We start from the raw sequence: 21,335 nt of genomic DNA on the forward strand, positions 1-21,335 counted from the left end.
AGAATGCTCTTGGGCTTTTTTGAGAGAGCACAGAGCCTGAACTGTCCCCCTTTCCCCGTGCAGAGTCCCTCCAGTGTTTGCCTGGCATGCACCGAGTGGGTGGGAATGCAATCCACAGTGCTTTTGGCAGGCCAGCTGAGCTGCTCTCTTTCCTTAATTGCCAAGTAAGATGGCAATATTGAAATCATCTGAAATGAATTTGGTAAAATATTCTCTTTTGTCATGTTAATAAGAACCTTGGTCCTTACCCATCACCATCTCAGGTGCTTTTTGAGTGACTTGTGTGCCTCCTCTGCCAAGTCACAGCACAGAAAGAGGGTCAGTATAGCCCCCAACCACAGAGAGCCGAGGGAAAGGGGATTGCTTCCCTCTGGACTGGCGGCCTCTTGGCCCAGTTTGTCCTGCCCGGGACATCCTTCCATCTGCCCCTTTCTCCACATCTCTGGTCCAGAGCCCCTGCCTATTGGAAGTTTCTGCCATGAGGAATGAGGGAACTGAGGGCCAAAGAAAGCAGAAAACACTGGCCTAAGGTCACCCTGACTGGACCTGTCGGCTCCTGGGGTGCACTGCGTTCGTGGGCTTTTCGCCTGGCTCTGCCCCTGTAGACTTCAGCTGGTCTGGACCCGGTACAGACAGGGCATGAGTAGGCCCAGGCTCAGGGTTGGGGGCCAGCGTTAAGGTGGGCTGGTGTAGCAGAGTAGGGGATGGCAGTGAGATAAGATGGTCCTTGTGATTCTGAAGAGATCCATCCCTCTGGTGGTCCAGGGGGCGTTAGCTGAGCAGCAGGCTGATCACCAAGACCTGCCCAGGGTCGTCTCTCCCTTATGTTCTCTGTGGCACTGTGATCAGTCCAGGTGGAAGAGAAGCCACCCTCCCTCCAGTCCAGAAGAATCCATGTGTTATAGGAGATGGTGTTTTCCCAAAGTGGCCTATTTGGATTTCGGTTGTAGGAAAGGCCCAAAGCTTACAGGTTTGCTGTTCTCCAGCTCAAGACCCTCTCCCCCTGGGTTTCTGGGAGGAAGTGAGTTTTTGCCCACTGGGGCCACATGCTTCTGTCTGGGAACCCTGGAGGCAGAACCATCCTGGGCTTTGGCCCTCACAGCTCTCTGGCTCTCTTCCTTTCCCGCCCCCTGGTCTGGAGTCTGGGACAGCGGGCTGAGGGGGATTTGCAGGAGGTGCCTGGCTGCCCTGTGGGGGTGTGGACGGGAGCCTGGGTTGGAGGGTTTGGACAGGGTCGGGAATCTCCCCCAGACGCCTGCGCTCTGCTGTGGCTGCAGTCCCGTGCTTCTGGGATGGTTGGGCCCCTGCTCTCCCACAGACCGTGGGGTCTTTCTCTGTGTCCTGTCCTTTTGTCCCTGGAGAGTGTAGTTCTGCTCTGTCTTCTACCACCCCGGCTCATGGACTTGGCTGACTTTTGCACCAGTAGGAGAAGGCTCTAAATGAATGTGCCAGGCTTCTGAACCCAGATGGATTGCTAAGACAACAGAGGCCCCTCTCTCCTTGGTGGACATGAGTCAGAAGGAGGGCACCCTGCCCGTGGCCCTGGGCCCAGCTGGGAGCAGAGCTGGCCTCTGACTTGTAAGTGGGCGCTGCTGAGAACCGAGCCCTGTGCTCATGCAGCGCGGGACAGATAGTGCTATTTATTGTCTAGGTTAAGCTTCATTAAAGCAGAGGCCCATTTTCCATTTATGATATGAGTTTTTTATTTATTAAATTGCTATTTTAATATAATTTACCAAGTCACTGAAGACAAATAATCCACTTAGGTAAAGCTATAAAACTCCATTTTTTCCCTTAGTGCTGGTTCCTAAGAAAGAGTGGCTTATCTTACATTCTGCTTGTCAGTTGCAGATGCCTTGTGGGGCTGCAGAATTTATAGTCTAACCTTATTAATTCTGAATGTGGGTGGGTGAGAGGGCTGGCCTGAGCTGACCTTTGCACTCTCTGGTTAAATGAAAGGCTGTTAAGCAAATTAAGAGTGTAAACAGGATCCCCGTGGAGAGTCCATCTTTCTGGAGCATCCCTAAGTACTCCTGGAGACCTTTTCCCTTTCTCCATTTGCATTGCTAATTTCTAATCCTGCATTCCTTAGGGCTGGTTCCCTTTAGGCCTTAAAGATCTGAGGTTTTTCTGCCTGTTTGGTCACCGTGGATGTTTGCAAGGAATAATGCCTGTTTCTTTAGATAGTCTCAGATTCAGGCTCCCACTAACTCAGCCTGGGGGGTTCCCCATGCTCCTGGTAACCCAAATTAGTACATTTTTGGGGGTGGGGAGGATGTATGTGCAATTTCATTCAGTCTTTAATCCCACTGTTGGGCTTGGAACTGGAACTGCAAAGAGGAAGGGGTGACTATGGCCCCAGAGCCAGCAGCTCCCAGTCCAGTGGAGACAGGGAGGCGTGATGAGGACAGGGCACGGTGACCAGGCACTGGGGAAAGGCCAGCAGGCTGGTGTATCAGGCAGGGGGAGGAAGGGAGGAGTTCGCTGGAGGGTGGCAGCTGGTGCAGAATCTGGTGGAGCCTGGAAAGGGTCTGGCCCACTGGGGGAAATCTGAGTGTTCAGCACGTCAGGTCGAGGAGGACAGGGGTCAAGGTGTCAGGGGCATTATGCATCTTGTTAACGAGTTTAGGCTTTATCCTGAAGGCACTGGACTGAGGGAAGATGGGAGTCAGCTTAGCTAGAAAGATTGTCCTAGTGATCACGCGAAGACTGGTGTGGGACCAGAGTGCAGGCTGGCAGTGCCGTAGGGTCGGTGCTGGGAAGGCCTTCCTCGCGTCTCACTACGTGCGGCGATTTTAGCTCCAACCTAGGCAAACATTTTAAACTGTAATGGTGAAATTTATTTTTAATGAATTTTAGGAAAAATATGTATTTATCACATCAAAGTATACTAAAAAGCTCCAGTAGTAATCCATTTGTGGCTTTTAGGAAGTTAGTTGGTTTAGAGAAAAATTAGAGTCCGGGGGCTTCCAGTTCTGGGAGTTACAGAATACACCCAATGATGCTGGTGTATTTTTTAAGAAAGCAAGAGAGACTGTGTAGATCAGAAAATATAAATCCAAAGAGGTAAGGGAGCAGTAAAAAAGCTGATATTTACCTAGGGGTATCTGCTAATTAATTTCTAGGATCTAAAAGCCTGGTTTGAAGGAGTCACAGCCAGGAGACAAAATCAGGAGACTGAACAGGATAGTGGTTGGATTTGAGAACCCCTGAATCTTTCAAGAATGAGGATAAAGTAATGACATTTTTAGACAAAAGCCAAGAGGGTTTATGGCCAAAAGACCCTCTCATTAAAGGAACTTCTGAAAGTTAAATTTCAAGGAGAATAATTTCAGAAGAAAGATTTGAGATGAAAGATGGAATAATGAGCAGGGGAAAAGGGTAGTTTTAACTTTAAACAAACATGCATAAAACAGCTTAAACACTACCTTAATTTGTAAAGTTAAGGAAAATTAAGACAGAACTAAAATTTTGGTCAGGATAGCTGACAGCTAAGGAAGATGAATATGTTTTTAGTATGATTGGAATTAAAATACTCCCAATAACTTGTATTGTTTGGGCGGAGAATAAAGGTAGTTCATTTTAACCCATTAAATTAAATATATGTGTTAAAAATCTAGGGTACCTTTTTTTTTTTTTTGTAGGGTAGCTTTTAAAATAATAGAAATAATTCCATAAGTTCCAGATTAGCTGTGAACAGGACAGTGGAATGAGGGGGAAAGTAGATCCAGCCCACACGGAGGTAAGAATGAAAAACATTAGGAGAAGTGAAACAACTGGAAACTGCAATATAAGAAGATGCAAATCAATCCAAATGTGTCAGCAATCATAGACAGCCAGTATTAGACTCTCTAGTAAGGACCATTACTGGATTTTAAAAAATAAGGACTGGAGAAAACATACCAGGCAAATTATAACCCAACTAGCCACAAATATCAGAAATTGAAATTTTGAAAATACCATTTTCAATAGAATAAAAAATATTAAATGCCTAGGGAAAATCTCACAAAAGATAACAGTCTTGCACACTGAAACCTATAAGACATTGTTGAGAGAAATTTAAAAAGGCCTAAATAAATGATGAAAGATACACTCCACTCATGGGTGAGGAGACACAATATCATTAAGATGCCAGTCACCCCAAATTGATCTATGGATTTAGTGCAATTCCAATGAAAAACCAAGCCTGAAGACTTTTTTCAGTAGAAATTCACAAACTAATTCTAAAATTCACATGGAAACACAAAAGTCCTGGAATAACAAAAATAGGGAAGTAAGAATACTTGATTTTAAGACTTTTTATAAAGCTGCAGTAGTCAAGCAAGTGTTTGGTATGGTGTTGGTGTAAATGTAGACAAATGGATTAATGCAGCAGAATGGAATTTGGAAGTAGACCCACACGTTTTTTGACAAATGTTCAAAAGCTGTTCGTTGAGAAAGGCTAGTCTTTTCAAGAAATTGCTTGAACAATTAGATATCCATGTACATAAAAATGAATTTCAGCTCATTTGTCACACCGTGTATAAAAATTAACTCCAAGTGAATCTTAGATTTAAATATAAAACTTAAAACTATGTAATAGCTAGGAAAAAAATAGGAGCAAACCTTTATGACCTTGGGTTAGGAAAGATTTCTTAGACAAAACACTAAAAGCATGATCCATAAAAGAACAACTTAATAGATGGGATTTAATAAAAATTTACGACCTCTGTTCTTCCAAATGCATGGTTAAAAGAATGAAAAGCCAAGCTATGGACTGGAAAAAAATATTTGCAAAGCATATATCTGGTTAAGTATTCATATACAGAATATATTAAAAAAACCTCAAAACTCAATAAGAAACACAAGGTGCTAGAAGGATTTTGAACAGTCACTTCACCAAAGGATGGCAAATATACGCATGAAAAGATGTTCAAAGTTATTTTAAAGAAAGGTGAATTAAACCATAAAAAGATAGCACTACGCATCTATTAGAATGGCTGATATTAGAAACTCTAACCACACTAAGTGTTGGCCATGATGTGATAGAACCGGAGCCCTCACTCACTGCTGGGAATGGAAAATAGTGCCGCCACTTTGTAAAGTTGTTTGGCAGTTTCTTAAGAAGTTAAACATACTCCTACTATATGGCCTGGCCATTCCATACAAACTCTGTATACCAATGTTCATAGCAGCTTTGTTTGTTACAGACTAAAATTGGAAACAACTGTCTGTCCCCCAGGAGGTGAATGGATAGGCAAACCATTGGTGCAGCCATGCAGTGGCACACTACTCAGCAGTAAGAAGGAGTGAACTATTGATTCATGCAACAACGTGGATGAATCTCAGAAATATTTGGGGGAAGGAGCCAGACCTAAGAAGAATGCATACTGCATGCTTCCATTTATATGAAATTATAGAAGAAGCAAACTAAATGGGTACTGTTTATTATGTATCAGTTATACCTCAGTAAAGCTGTTTAAACAAATATGTAACCCATCGAAAACTGAGTGGGTCATATCACACATCTCCCTTATCCCTGCCCACCCCCCCCAAAAAAAAAAAAGAAAAAGGCTTTCAGGCAAAAAGCATTACTTGAGACAAAGAGGTTTTATATATTGATAGAGATTTCACTATACCAGGAAAATAAAACAATTTTTAATTTGCATGCACCTAAAATTATAGCTGCCAAATATCAGAACTGAAATAAATCAAGTCCACTGTCATACTCGGTGTTTTTAACATACCTGTTGGTTATTGATAGATCATAAGATCAATAAGTGTTTATAGGTGATTTAAATAATGCTGTTGGACCTGGGTATAAAACACTGTCTCCAAGCACTGCAGAGTATATGTCCTTTCAGAATGCACCTAATAACAATAGTTGCTGTTTGCATGTGGCTTACCGAGCTGCAGCCATCCTCCTAAGGGTTTTATGTAGTTTAATTCACTTAATTTTCATAACATTTTGCGAATGAAGAAACTGAGACATACTGAGGTAAAATAACTTGTCCTAGTATGGTTATTAAGTGGCAGAGCCAAAATTTTAACCCAGGCATTCTGGCCCCAGGGTTGATGTCCTTGATCTCTAACTATAGTGTCTCATGGAACATGTGGCAATTGATTGTGTCCCACCCCAAAAGCCGATCTAAACAAACTTAAAGGAATCAGCATCATATAAGCCACTTTCTCTTACAACACAGTTAAGTTATGAATCAGTAACCAAAAAAAGCTAAGAAGACAAAACAGAACAAAAATAAACTATGTATGTTTATGGATTTCTGAAAACACACACTTGATTCAAACAAGGAAATCATAAAAGAAAGTAGAAAATTTCTAGAACTTAAGGGCAATGAAAATACTATACATTAAAACTTGTGGGCTGCAGCTGAATTAGAAGTTAGGAAGAAATTTATAGGTTTAAATGGTTACTTATATCATAAAAAGAAAAGCAATCATTAATGAGCTAACCATCCAGCTTGAGTTGGAAAAGGAACAACTGAATAAATTTAAAAACAAATAAGAAAATGCTGTGTATTTATGTGTTTGAAAATATCCATAATAAAAATTTGAGAGAAATAAAGTCAGTAAAAGAAAGAAAATAATAAAGATAACAGTGGACATTAATGAAAGAGAAAGATCAGATCTAAAATTGATTGTCAGAATAAAAAGTTGATTCTTTGACAAGACTAATGAAATTAATAAATCTCTAGCATGGTAAATACCTAAGGTGAGAAAAGATACTAAAAGTGGCATTAGGAATTTCAGATAGGATATTACTACAAATGCAGCAGAGATCTAAAGAAAAATAGCGTATCATGAACAAATTTGAAAACTTAGGTAACAAATTCCTTGAAAAAGAAAATCATCCAAAACTACCTCAAGGAAAAGTAAAAAAATCTGAGTTGTTTTATAGCCATGTAGAAATTAAATAAGGAGTAAAAATCTTCCCACAAAGAAAGCATCAGGCACAGACTGTTTTACAGGAGCTATCTAGCAAACATTTGAGGGGCAGATATTCCAGTCTTGTTCAGAATCTTTCAGAGAATGGAAAAAGAGGAGAAAGGAAGCAAACATAGCTTTCATATCAGCCAAGGACAGTTCAAGGGAGGGAAATTAGAGGCCAGTCTTAAAAATATGAGTACAGAAGTTCTAGGTGAAATAATAGTAATCAGGACCTGCCATGATTGAAAAATAGTATGACCAATAGGACCAAACTGGGTTTATTCCTGGAATGTGAGGTTGGAGCAACATTAGAAAATGACTATTATACAAATGTGGTTCACCATAGAACAGATTTAGGAGAAAAATCGTCTCTCGATGGATGCAGGAGAAGCATCTGATTAAATTCTATTCCTCCCTGATAAGAACTCTGGTATATGAGGAATGGAAGGGAACCTTTCTAACCTGATAGAGGTTATCTACAAAACCTGCCTAGAACAGAAGTCATCATCAGTAGTGAACTGTTAAAAGCATCCCCTTTTAAAATCAGCAACAAGAAGGAAAGATGCCACCACCAGCAGTTTTGTTCAATATGGTAATGACTGATCCAGCTGGCCCAGGAAACAAGATAAAGAAGTTCGCCCTTGCCTTTAGTTTCCCTCCTTTTCTGTGCTCCAGCCAGCCTTTCTGTCTGCCCTTTGACCAACCGGTTGCTAAATCTGATGGTCAACTCTCAATCCTCCTCTTAATGACTTTCCTGCAGCATCTACCTTCTCTTGGGTTTCTTCCTGGCTCACCAGCTATTCCTTTTCACTCCAGCCTGGAGCACTGGATTCTGCCTCTGAACTCTATACTCGCATATCCAGCTGCCTGCTTGACCTTGACACTGAGAAGCCCATAGTGTCTTAAAGCTAGCATGGCCAGAGAGTAAATTACTCATCTTCCCACCAAAGCACTCCTGTAATTTTTTTCCTCACCTTAGGAAATGGCAACTTCCTCCTCCCAGTTGTTTGGTTCAGGATAACGTTGGCGTTATCCTTGATTCCTCTCTTTCCCTCATCCCACCGCACCTGGAGCGTTCATGAGGGTGTTCTGTCCACTCAACTTTCAAGACCGGCCCGGGATTTGGCTGTGTTTTATACACATCACTGTTACCATCTTGGCCCGAATCCCCACACTCTTGGGTCTGTGATTACCGTCATCCTGTAACCTGTGTCCCTGCTCCTGCCTCTCCCTCCATGCTCATGGTCAGCTCTTTCCTCACTGTTCCAGCTAGAGGGATCCAGTTTAAGCTGTATCTTTCTGCTGCTCAGCCTTCCAGCCATCACAGGTTGCACCTCCGCAGCCACCCACTAACCTCTGCCCTCATCTTCTTTGTGCATCTCATACCCTGTTGTAGCTGCATTGATCTCTATACTGTTTCCGGATGGTCCAGAAGTCTCTTACCTCAGGTCTTTGCATTTGCTGCTCCATATCCTAGGAAGTTTCTCCCCTAGAGATCTACATGGCATTTCCTCTTTGGACCTTTGTTTAAATGTCACCTTCTTAGGTGACTTCCCTGTTTAAGTTGCAAACCTTACCACTATCCACAAAAAAAAAGGTCTGGTATTTTTCCATCCCTCTGCCTTACTTTATTTTTTCTGTAGTGTATGGCAGCATTGCATATATCATTTGTTTTACTTATTTACTTAATAAACCATTAGCGGTGGTCATGTAGGCATCACATGAACGTGGCAAAAATATGACGACGGCATCTTGAGACCTGAGGTTTTGGGAAAGCCTGGTCTAGGAAACTGGCGATGAGCGCTCTAAGGCGGTAGCCACAAGAAGTGGGGTGGGGGAAACCTGAGGAGGGAGGTCTGAACCCCACTGTGATCTGGGATTGGTCTCCGGAACGGCAACCTGGTCCCCATTTAAGGATGAGCAAGAGGAAAGTTGATGAAAGCGGTGGTGGAGGTGGGAGTTCATTAAAGACCTGAGGGGCAGGATGGCATGGTGATTTGCAGCAGTGTGGGCAGTTCCTTCCTTCAACTCTCCGTGATACCTGGAGAACAGGGACCTTGGGTTTGAACAGAGCCAGACTGGAGTGCCACCTCTGCCTTTACCTGGAAGGGACTCAAATTCTCCGGGCTTGTGGCTCCATCTGCCAATGGGAGAAGGCCTCCCTCTGTGGCTGTGCAAGGGCTAGACTGCCTGCCTGGAGGTGGTGCTCAGTGAATACACCGTTTATATTCTTAGCTGTTTTCTGTGAAAGGGAAGAAAATGAACAACTATTTTTGAGCTTGCCTAGAGCTCGGTCTCCTCTTCACATCATTTATAAGCCTGCTGGTACTTAAAGAGGAAATTGTATTCATTTTAATGAGATGAGGATTTTGAAATTAAGGTATTAAGCAAAAGTGAGTAAGTCAACACGAGCTTTGGTTTTCTACGAACCCTGACTAGATAAACCCTGACAATCGCAGATACCTTTACAGCTACGTTAATGGCTCAGCACATTAAAATTTCTCCCTTGGTTATTTCTTCTCTTTCAGTCTGAACCCGAGGGCTTTTCTCGTTTCCACTTGTACGTTTGTGCTGCTTTTCTCGTGAGATGGAGGAAAGAAATTCTAGAAGAAAGAGATTTTCAAGTAAGTAAACGCCTTTTCAGAAGAACCTGAGTTTGATTTTCTCTTAAAAGAGAGGTTTATTAAATTTTAGTTCACAGGGTTATTTGTGAAAGCTTTGAGAAGCGCTGGCTGCTTCTCACCCGTGATCACCTGCCATTGGGAAGCTTGTCCCAGTCGAGAATCAAATTTGGCAGCAGGCATGTTCTGTGTGGTGTAAACTGCTTACATCGTGGATTATCACACATGGCTGTTTGACAATCCCCCGGAGAAACCTCACTCATTGGTGACTGTTCTCAGTCATAGGATGCTCTGGAGGGAATGGGATAGGAGGTCTGGCTCCCCAAAGCCCACTGCCAGCAGTTGAAGGGCTATGCATTAGGGAGGGTATCGGTGAGTGCTCTGCCAACTTCAACCCTGCCTCTGGCCCTTGAGAGCTGTGTGGCTAGGGGCATATTGCTTCACCCCTCTGAGTTGGTTTCCTTGGTCACTTCCTAGGAGAGCCACATCTGCCCCCATTCTCAGTGGTGTTTATTGAGTGTACTTCCCTCCAGGCTCTGTGCCGACCTTGGGACTCCATGTGGACTGAGCTACAGTCCCCTTCCCCACCTCTGAGTGTTGTTCTGCCTGGAGCATTCATCTTGTCCCTGCACAGGGGCTACCTGTCACACCTGCTGGTTGGTAGCCCACCTGCCTGGTACCTACCTAGCACAGCAGGCTCAGCTGGAGGTATCTGCAACACAGTGGAGAGACAGCTGCAGTGGGCCCAGGGACCTGGCTCTGCATGCGGTGACCTGGAACCTCAGCTTCTGTGTTTACCTAATGACTCTGAAACACCCACCCCATCCTCTGTAGGCAGTAGGAGAAGCCAGGGAAGTGCTGCTGGGAAGGTCTCCTGAGGAGGTTTCCAGACCCCCAACAGAGGGCTGCAGGGGTGAGGACCCCTACCTAGGAGCCCACAGTGTTCCTGCCGCTACCACACAGTGGGTGTGGGAAAATGAGGCCAGGCAGGAGCCTCGGTGGTGCTCTGTAGGGGCATCGGGCTAGTGTGGCAATGATGCCTGGAAAACAGGGACCTGTTTCAGGATTTCTGGGGCTGTGGACCACCTGCCCACCCTTTTTCGTTGTCTGCACTTGGGGAGTGTGGAGACCGTTAGAGGACATACTGACTCCCCATTACTGAGTGAGGTAGAATGAACATGGAGATTAGAACACAGTCTCCTGCATGTGCTCTGTGGAGATATATGGGACTGGGGTGAAGGGATGGGGCTGGATGAGCTGGGAGCCTGTGGATCGGCCCGAATAGGGCAGTGCCTCCATGGTCCCATTCCCACCAGGCCTTGTGTAAGGCATGCTGGCTGTGATCCCCATGCGAGAGTGTTCTTCTTGCTACTGTGATGAGCGGTAGAGAGTTGCCCTGGGGCCCAAAGCAGGACCACAGCCCCCTCTGGTCCAGGGGACAGAACACAGATCAGCCCGCTGGATGTGTATGTGGGGGGCTGAGGTGGTCTGGAGGAGGTAGACTCATGCATGGAGGGCAGTGTTGACGGTGGGCCCCCTCCTGGCTCCTGTGAGAGTCCTGGGGATCACGGCGATGTGGGAGGACAGGGTAGGGGCCAGGCCAGGCCTGCAGGGTGCCCTAAGCTGTGCAGTGGGGCAAACTGGGCCTGTAGTAGCACTTTGACGTCTTGGGGGTTGGGCAGAGAGCAAGTTATGAACACCAAAATGTGTTGTGGAGAATTGAACTAAGTGGGAAAGGAAATAAGAGAAAACAGAAATTAAAGAAAGAACCCGAGGAGTCCTGCTGAGCGTGGGGGAATTGCGTTTGCAGTGGTGACATTTTAGGAAAATGGTTCTGCACCCGAGGAGGACAGCCTGAATAAGCCAGACCCAAAGCCTGGGTCTCCACCATTAGAACATTCATGGGAAATGACTTTAAAAGCCCTCACTCTTTGCAGCATTGTAATTTGCCCCTTGGGAAATAATGTGCTGTAAGTCATTTCCATAGGAATGGAGTAATTTTCTAAGGACAAGGTATTCCTAAGAGAAAGGCAGAAACCCACTTGGGGTTAAACAGCTGGGAGGCCCCCTATGCTGGGTTTTTTTTTTTCTTTCTTGTGTTTAATTTCCTGAAAATTGGGCAGGAAGTGAAAGTTGGGGCCCTGCCTCTGGCCTGTGCCCGCCCCTGCTCCTGAGACTTGTCCAGGCCCCGGTCTGGTTTTTGCACGCTTGTCCTTGTGCTACCTCCTGAGTCCACTGAGTGGGCTGGGACACAGCAGAGAGCACCATGGCCGGAGGCAGAGAACACCTTCCCCAGGGATGGCTGTCCCCCACCTGTGCTCTGCCTGCTTTGGGCCTGAGGACCACCTGGGCACCTGTGCTGCTGAAGCCTGGAAGCGACCACCTCCCAGGCCTCCTGTGGCTCCTGCTGCGGGAACAGCGGCTCTGAGCCCTGACTGGACCCTGTGCTGAGTGCTGGCAGGCCCATCTGACCACGCAGGGTGGGGGAGTCCTTTAAACCCCAGATGTTGGCATTTCTGGGATGTTTTGATAATTTGGGGGCATAGCACTAAGAGGATTAGAAAATAAACACCCCAATAAATTCATGTTGTATCCATTTTATCCCCCCCAAAGCCCTTGTTAGCTTGACTTCCAGGACATCTAGGGACCTGACAGTAGCCTCTCTGCCTGAGCTGGCCCAGAAGCAGTGTGGACACCCATGCTTTGTGAAGTTGGGAAGTGTTTTGTGTGTGTCTGGGGCTGGGGGTGGTAGTTGCTTTTAGTTTTAGAGAAAGCAGTGCCCTTAGACACTTAGAGAAAGACACAGAATACCTTAGACACAAAGAGATATCATCCCTTTGTGGAGTTTTATTTTTCAAAGTAGAGAACAGTTAATTTATGGTGAACAGTGCATAGGACTTGCAGCAAAGTCATAAACCTCTGTGGAGACCTAAGGAACTCAGAGGTTCGTAAATATTCCCAGTAAATGAAGACACTGCTGCATGTTTGCTGAGGAAAGAGCAGCCCCATGTGGGGAAGTGGCTCTCCGTGGATCACGGCTTGCTGGCCCAGGAGGCATCTGCCCTGGCCTGCAGGTCAGAGGGTAGGGGCAGGGCCTCCCCACCCTGGGGAACCCAGTGCTGAGCCCCTGGTCACTCAGTGTGCACAAGAAGGAACCACTGCAGATGGCTGCCTGCTTGGCCGAGCCCCTTCCCCTGCTGGGGCCTCTTCCCCTCCTGGCTCCTTGGCACTGGGGGGAGTCCTGTGAAGCCTACAATCTACCAGGGGGGAAACCATGGGGCAATGGTGAGGTGCTATGCACATCCCTGCATTTAATCTAGCCTGCAGCTCTCTGGTTCCCCTGGCTCGCTGTGCAAGCCTGTGCTGTCGGCCGGGGGAAGCAGAGGCACCCGGCTCAGGGTCTGTTGGGCTCAAACCTGGGACAGAGGTGGGATTTGGGTGCTAGGGAGCCTTGGGCCGGGAGACAGGTGGGCTTATCTCTGAGGGACTGAAATAGCAAATCAGGTGGGAAGGCGTGGGGTAGATCCACCCAAAGAGAGAATGGTGGTCCAGATGAAGGGATAGAGTGGGCATGTCCCAGAGGCTCTAGAGAGCATTTCCTATTCTGCAGAGGAAGGAATTTGGTAAAGTGCTGAGAGTGCAGGAGTGATGTTATCAGGAGAGGAGCCTGTTTCAGTTTGCTAAAGCTTCTGGAATGCAATATACCAGAAATGGGTTGGCTTTTACAACAAGGATTTATTAGCTTATAAACGTACAGTTCTAAGGCCATGAAAATGTCCCAATGAAGGCATCAAAAAGGAGATACCTTTTCTGAGGACAGGCTGCTGGCATCTGGGGTTCCACTGTCACTTGGGAAGGTGCATGGTGGCATCTGCCAGTCCTTCTCTCCTGGGTTCTGGTTTCATTAGTTTTCTCTCTTAGCTCCTGTGGGTCCTTTCTTCACAACTCTGAGGCATTTCTCTCTAAGCTCTCTGGGTTTTATCCTCTTTACAGAAGACTCCAGTAAAGGATTAAGACCCACCTTGAATGGGCTGGGTCACATCTCAATTGAAACAACCTAACCAAAACGTCCCACCCACAAAAGGTCCATCCACATAGGAATGGATTAAAAGAACATGATTTTTCTGGAGTACATAACAGATTCAAACCAGCACAGAGCCTGAGAAGGAAACAGAGACCCAGCCCCACTTTCCTTAGCCATAGACTGTACCTGAGGCCTTACAGAGCTGGTAGGGGGTGGGGGATGCTCAGGGGAGTGACACCACCAGATGGGACTTTGGAAGGATGACTCAGGACACAATGGACAGTGGGCTTGGGGAAGCAGTGAGGGTCAGATTGGAGCCAGGAGCCCATCAGGGGGAGTGAAGGGACGGCGTGGACCAAGCACTGGCTCTTCCTGAGGAGGCTGTGGGGTAGATAGAGGGATGTGTGCCAAAGATAACCCAGGATTAGGACTGAAGTTGAAATATGGCTCAGAGAAACCGCAGGTGGGGAGGCCTGCGGGACTTGGAGGGGGAGATGCAAACAGCGGACACCCCTGCTGCGTTACGGTCCCCAGGGGGACACAGTGGCTGCAGCACCTCCACAGTGGGACACATAGGGTTTCAGAGCTACCTTTTCCTGGTCTGGCGGTTAGTGTGTTCACTCTGCGCAAGTCACAATCTGGGTGCTTTTCTGTCTGTATATTAAACTTGAATTTTAAACTTTCTAACAATGCAGAAAGATACTGAGTGAAGCAACTATTGGAGGAGACTTGAAATCTATTTGATGAGGATAAAAAAGGGGAGTGTGACTCTGTATGTCCAAAAAAAAAGATAGTGGTTTAAAAGAATTTTTTGTGGAATTTTGTGTCTGAATAGAAAATACATCTTCTTTCTAAGCATTTATGGAACTTTTACAAAAATCAAAATTTCAGAGTTAGAAAAGCAGGAATAATACAGGCTACATTCACTGAACATAATCTTTAAAAACTAATAATAAAGTTAGAATTAATAGTCAAGCACTTTAAGGAGCCCTCTTCAAAATAACATGGATTAAAATGAAAATGACCCTGTAATTACGAAATGACATTAAAAAACTTGTGGGGGAAAAAAAGGGTGGTGCAATGGTGGCTCAGTGGCAGAATTCTCGCCTGCCATGCTGGAGACCTAGGTTCAATTCCTGCTGTGCCAAAGGGAAAAAAAAACTTATGGGATGTGTCTGGTACTGGCTTTGTAAAGAAATTCAAAGCCTAAATGCTTTTATTATTAAAAATATTTAAAAAATCAACTAAGTCTTTAACTCAATTTAAAAATTGAAAAATGAAGTCAATTATGATTAAGAAGATATAGAAATAAAGGAGTTAAACTAAGTTAGTGAATTAGAAAACCGAGTTGCTAAGTAAAATTGCTAAGTACATCTTAGAGGGCCATTTAAAAATGCCAATAAAATAGGCAAACTCTTGCAAGTATAACAAAGATAAATGAGGGAAAACAACATTTTGTGAAAATATAAAATGCCAAAATTGCTTCCAAGAAATCTATTACCTATTTTTGTATCTCTCTCACTTCCTATCTATCTGTCACCTCTCTACCTACTTACCTACCTCCCTACCTGTCATCCATCCATCTGTCCGCCCATCCGTCCATCTGTCTGTCCATCCATCTATCCATTCGTCCATCCAACCATCCATCAATCTGTCCATCCATCCATGTTTTCATCCATTCACCCATCCATCTAAAATGGTCAGGAATTTAGTCTGCCTTGCTCATGAGGCACCCTCAACCCCTAGCACAGCACCTGACAGAGCAAGTATGTACATAAATAATCATGGAGTAGAGTGAATAAATGATTTATTTATTAATATGAAATGCATGCATAAGAATGAAATTAGAATCTAATTTTACTTGTGAAACAAATATGAAATATCCTTAATAAAATAAGAAAATGTAATTCATTAGTATGTTAAATAAAAAATAATCCCATTAAATTCCATTTTACCCCAGAAATTTTGAATTGGTTTAATATTTCTAAATCTGTTAGTGTCAGGGGTTCCACAATCACCTGCCTGTTCAGTGCTTCATTCCAAGAACTGCAGGGCTCAGCAGAAGTACTAAGCAGATAGTCATCCTCATTGCAGCTAAGGTGTATCTCCACAACAGGGCAGGTGGTGCAGGTGGACCAGTGAGGGTGAGATTCATCAGCCAGTGTCTGGGAGAGTCAGCTGCAGGCTGGTTCTGCTCTCCCCAGCTGCATAGTGTGCTTGTACCACAGAAGTGAAACGCAACAGCACATTTCTGCCAGGGAAGCCTGCTAGGGACTCTAAAGTTTGAACTGGACGCTAGTCTTATAGACCCGTCCAAATTCCACCATCCCAGAAGGAAAGCAGATGTTCATCATAAGTCAAATTATTTGGTCACACGGCCTAGGCAGATGGTTCAGAGGAGAGCCTTATCACTTAGGGGGCCTTTCAAGAGCCAAGCTCCCAAAGGCTAGTACCACACGAGGCCCCTCTAAAGATCAAGCCTGCCCTGTTGACTCTTTCCTCATCGTGTTGCTGTAGGACCCTGTCAGTAAGTCAAGAGCAAGAAATCATGTGGTTTCTTAAGATATGCAATAGTTTTTGCTGGGTTTAATAAACACAGAAGATAACTATTCTTAATAAGGTAGAAATAAAAGAATACTGTATTAACTTGCTATAGAACATCTCAAATCGACAGTCACTGATACCTGGGGAAATACTAGAGGAGTCCCGTTTGAATCAGGACTAGATTTCCCTTTTTGCCGTATGATAACTAAGTGTTCGGTGAAGGCTTCCCCCATGTAGTGTGTGTGTACACACACACACCACGGGCTCTATAAATATGTATGTTTTTAAGCCAGCACATGAACTGAGTTTTGCCCTGAAGGCATCTGATAGTTCCTGTTGACTTAACCTCCAAAGTGTAAAGAGTGGGGGTCATGTACAGGAGATGAGGCTGGCGTGGAGGCTCTTTGCAAAAATCCAGGATCCTTGGACCCGAGTGAGCAGACCAGAGCATGCAAGAAAATAAACAAGAAAAGTTTGCCAGTTCTCATGTATCTGAGATTTATCTGTGAATGGAGCAGAAATGAAGAAAAATCTCTCTTAAGATTTTCTAAGTACAGGTTCATCCTCCCAATAATTTGGGGCTAGAATTTATATTACTCTTGTGAGTGAAACACCCCACACTAAAAATTTAATTTAAAATTGTCAGAGCCCCACGTGCTAACAGAAGAAAATGTCATTTCTCTCTGGAGTAACACATTTAAAACCCAACATAGAAGTTTTAAGTATCTGAATGTCTGAAACATCATAAACAAAATTAAAAGGCAGATAACAAAGTGAAACGAAACACCTCTTTCACAAACGGAAACAAACACATCTTATATCCTTAACATACAAAGAACTCACACGAATAATGAATAAACAAATGTCCTCATGAAGAACGAGTGGAGTCAATCAGAACAACCCAAAGAGCAATTGCCCCAACTAATAAATAGACATGTATCTTCCAGTCATTAGGAAAGACTTGGAAATCAGAACACATGCCACCTGTCAAATTGGCAGTGCTTTTAAAAGCACAGCTCTTTAAAATTGATGAGGGCAGCATGAAGCAGGCATATTCATTTAGTCCTACTAGCTGTATAAATCAACATAGCCTTTCTGGAGAGCTGTATAATAGTTTAATATCAGGACTCTTACCTTTGATCCAATGATTCCCCCTTTTTTTAATTACGAGAAAGTAAATTAGCAACAGCCTAAATACCTGGTAGTAGGAAAATAACTACCTACTTATGATACATAACTGGTAGGGATATTTTATCACTCCTACAAATTATGTCTTCAAATAATATTTACTGATATGGGAAAATGCTTTCAGTGTATTTCTTTGTGGAGGAAAAGCATGGCATGAAATGGCATATATCTCCATAAGCGCATAAGTATAAAAGTGATTCCAGTTTTGCTCATAAGCATGGAGAAAAGTTTGAACAGAAACAAAATGTTTTTAATGATTATTTTTGGTTAGTAGAATTATGGATATTTATTTTTCTTGTTTGAAGTTTTTTTTTTTGTATTTTTCCATACTCTTTTCAATGATTGGTAAGCATTATTTTTAAAAATATTATTTTTTAAATGAGGCTCATTGCTAGGTTGAAAGTTTATTGTGTGAAGATTTGACCATGTGCTAACCCCACCTTTGAGTGTCCCAGCCTGTGTCGGTGGCTGCTGGACTGCACTTCTCTCCACCACCCTCTGCAGTGCAGCAGCTGGTCGTCAGCCATAAGTGAATTTCACATGCTGATGATGTAAGTCCACAGCAGCAGAACAACTGGCAACATCCCCTGGCCAGATTGACACCTGAACCTAACTACTACACACACACATGTACTTGGGCACATACATACCCACACATGCACACACACGCAGACACACACACGCAGATATATACATGTACAGGCACATGCACAGGCATGTACTTACACACACATGTATACCACATACCCACATGTGCACACATGTGGAAACACACATGTGGAGGCACACATGTGGATGCATGCTCATTCCGCTTCTGTGGTCCTCAAAGTCAGCTGTTGTGAACCCCTCAACTGAAGAGCCTGCACACCCACAGGTGCCTCGTGTCTCCCTGATGAAGGTGTGCGGTGGTTGGGAGTTGGGGCCGAGACTGTAGAAGGGGTTGCAGAAAAGAGGGCGAGAGTGGATGCTGGAACGTCTCTGACAGCTCAGAATTGGCAGGTGCTGGTGAGCAATGTGGCCATGCTGGCGGCCTCTTGATGTGCCGTATACTGTAGCTCACTCCCAGGTCTGCAATCTCTTTGCCAGCCCAGGCTGCCCTTGGCAGTTTCGTTTCCCCATCTTGTGGTATCATCTCTGAGTGACCCAGGAGGGGTCTCTGGGCAGACAGGACAAATGCTGGTGTGTGTGCCCAGGGTGATTCCAGGCTGGGCACCCCTGGCTACCCCACCCCTGGGTCCAGTCTCTCTCAGAGACCCTCCTGGCCCCGGACCCCGAACCCTGACCCCTAACTCCACCGAGCATCCCACATCTTGCTCTCAGAAGGCCTCCCTAAATGCATCACACTGCAGACTTCAGAGATCTTTGGTAAAGAAACCACTGATGAAAATATTAGAAGTTTGGAAGTATCTCTTGGGTATCCCTCATTAAAAAATAAAGAAAGAAAATAGTAGCAGCTGAAGTCCTGAGCTTCACAGAGATCAAGTTCTGCTTCAGCAGGCAAAGAGGGGGCAAGGTAGTCCCACTCCGGCCTCACCCCCACCCCTTACCCCCTCCTTTGCCCCCTGGGACACTGGCACTGAGCTGCTTCTTGGTCTCTTCTGGCCACAGATCCTTGGGCTCCTTCAGTCTGGTTTAGGAGAAGACTTAGAACAAATATTCTTCAGCTAGAGCTTTTGCCTGTTTGGACCTCTGGGCCTCAGGATAATTAGGGGTTGCTCTAAAGATCAACTCCAGCTTTTGAATTACACCTGGAAGATGGTGGGGAGCAGTGGACGCTCTGCTGTGTCCGTCCCCACTGGGTTGAGCCATGACTAGGGCTCTGAGGCCTGCACCCCTCGGTGGTGGCGGGCAGAGTCCTTCTTGTGGGGCTCTGGGCTTCCTAGACCTGCAGCAGCCCCTGGACCCACACCGCGGCTCTCCTTGTGTCCATCGCAGCCCTGCTCTGTGTGTAGAGCCATCTGCTACAGCCTCCGGGGCTGCCCCCTGGGTCTTGTGCCCACATACTGCAGAATGGGCTGCCACCTGGAGGGGCACCTCCACCTGTGCCGCTGGCAACACCTCCCGGGGCCTGTGCCAAGCCTGTGGTGGTGGCCCTTGGTCTTAAGGGGGCCGTAGCTTCCATCTAATGCCTGACACTGGGGAAGCCCATGAAGCGTGGCTCAGTGACAAGATGAAGTGTGCACCAATCCGTGCTCTTCTGCATGCTTTCATATGCCTCCAGCAGCCTTCAGGACAGACAGACTGCCTCCCAGATTCCCTGAGGCCTGACCGCGCGGCGCAGGAGATAGCCCCTTCAGGGTGCGGAGGGGCCCAGGGCCCAGGCCATGGCTCTGTCACACAGGAGGGGTAGGCAACAATGAGCCCTCCAGGTGACCCTGTGTGTGAGCCGGGGAGGAGTAGAGCCTGTGTTCTTTTGAAGCAGCAGATGTCACGAAATCCACAGTAAGGATCCAGTGTCTCTTTCCTTCTCTATTGTGGAGGGTTTAAATTGGGTCAATTGAAGGCGAACCTTTAAAGTGAACTGTTGTTCATCCCTGTGCTCCTGTGGGGGGGCATATGTGGGTTGTGTCACTGCGTGGTGCAGGGTGGTTGTGTGGCTCTGTGTGCCATATTAGCTTCTGGAACCTTCTGAGGCATGCTCTCAGGGACCTCATCCTCGTTCCTCTTAGGCTCTGATGCCATCTCGAGACTCCTTAGGAGAAAATCTCCCCTGTGCCTGGACATCCATGGGTGCTGGCCGAGTGGCTGCTGGCCCGTAAGGGGGGCCCCCTGGGTGGGCGTGCAGCCGGTGGTGGACACAGCGGAGCATAGCAGCATGGCCTGGATGTTTTGGCACTGAGGGACCCTGCTCCACTGCCAAACGGAGATAGGCCAGAGGAGTTACAGGGTCAGCTGACTAATGGTCCCAGATCTGGACTTCATTGAAAAGGCAGTTGATGGCTCAGCCCCCAGCTGTGAGCCGTTTCTCTTGAAAACACAACAGAGTGTATGGCCTAGAAGTATCTGGAACAAGTAGGCAGTGAATCATGGCCAGCACCTGGGGAGCCCTTCTGTGCCTCTCCTTAGCACCCCTTCCCCGTCAACAGCACTTGCCATGGGGAGCATGGCAGGTAGCTTGCAGGGCCACACTCAGGGCACAGACTAAGGCCGCTCCCCCGCAGGCCCTGGCCTGGCAGTGGACGGAGGGCCCAGAGGCCTTTGGGACAAGCACGTTCTGGAGGGGCTGGGGGAGGACTGGTTGGCCAACTTGTGGCTGCGCTGTCTTGGTCTAAGAATGGGTCTGGTGCAGAGCATGTGTTCCCGTGAGCACTAGACCAGGAGGGCCATCTCAGGGCCCAAAGGAGCTGCTGGAGCCCTCAGCACAGGGCGAGGAGAGCCCATGGCTGTGCTCCAGCTGCATAAACAGAGGCTTTTAGGGCAGCATGGCCTATGGGACTCGAAGGTGACAGGCTTGGGTTTAGACACGGCCCAGGCCTGAGCCCAGCTGGTCTGCAGGAAGCGCCAAGCTGCGTGACAGTGAGGAGGGCCCCAGCCACCTATGGTCAGGCAGCAAAGGGGAGGCAGGGAGCAGGGAAGGTACAGAGTGAGGCAGGGAGCACGTTCCCCTGCCATGAGGGCAGGTGTGGGGCTGGGTGTGGGCTGGGTTGAGGCCATGACAGCTCTCCTGCCTGGGATGGGCGCTATCCAGGTAAAAGGAGAGCCAGGTGCAGCGCCAGCCTCAGCCTTTCCCAGTGTGTCCTGAGGCCCCTCTGAGCCTCGAGTCCCCACAGTGGCCAGCCCGCAGCCCCAGCCTCTAGCGCAACTGAGACCCGCCACCCCTGACCCAGTGAGCTGGCATCTGAGAGAGGCCACGGGTTCCCAACGAGAGCTTTGACCCTGAGGGCCTTCTCAGGTAGCATCCAGCATTCCAGGGGCTGGGGGATCTTCCCAGGAGGGGCTAGGCTCCAGGGCATCTCAGGGGCACACAGTGGAGAGACAGCAGGGGGCCCGTCTTTCAGAGTGTTTCCCCTTGCTCATCCTCACACATAAATCCT

General features: G+C 46.5%; 1 protein-coding gene across 1 annotated transcript in view; it reads left to right on the forward strand.

The window, feature by feature from the left end:
* Positions 1–21,335, forward strand: part of TBC1D22A (TBC1 domain family member 22A) — a 493,060-nt gene that overhangs the window by 438,933 nt on the left and 32,792 nt on the right. The window contains exon 12 of the mRNA XM_077169200.1: positions 9,453–9,548. Coding sequence (XP_077025315.1) covers positions 9,453–9,548 — 96 coding nt within the window. The remainder of the gene's footprint in view (positions 1–9,452; positions 9,549–21,335) is intronic.

This window comes from Tamandua tetradactyla, chromosome 7 (genome assembly GCF_023851605.1).
Source record: "Tamandua tetradactyla isolate mTamTet1 chromosome 7, mTamTet1.pri, whole genome shotgun sequence".
Classification (NCBI taxonomy): Eukaryota; Metazoa; Chordata; class Mammalia; order Pilosa; family Myrmecophagidae; genus Tamandua; species Tamandua tetradactyla.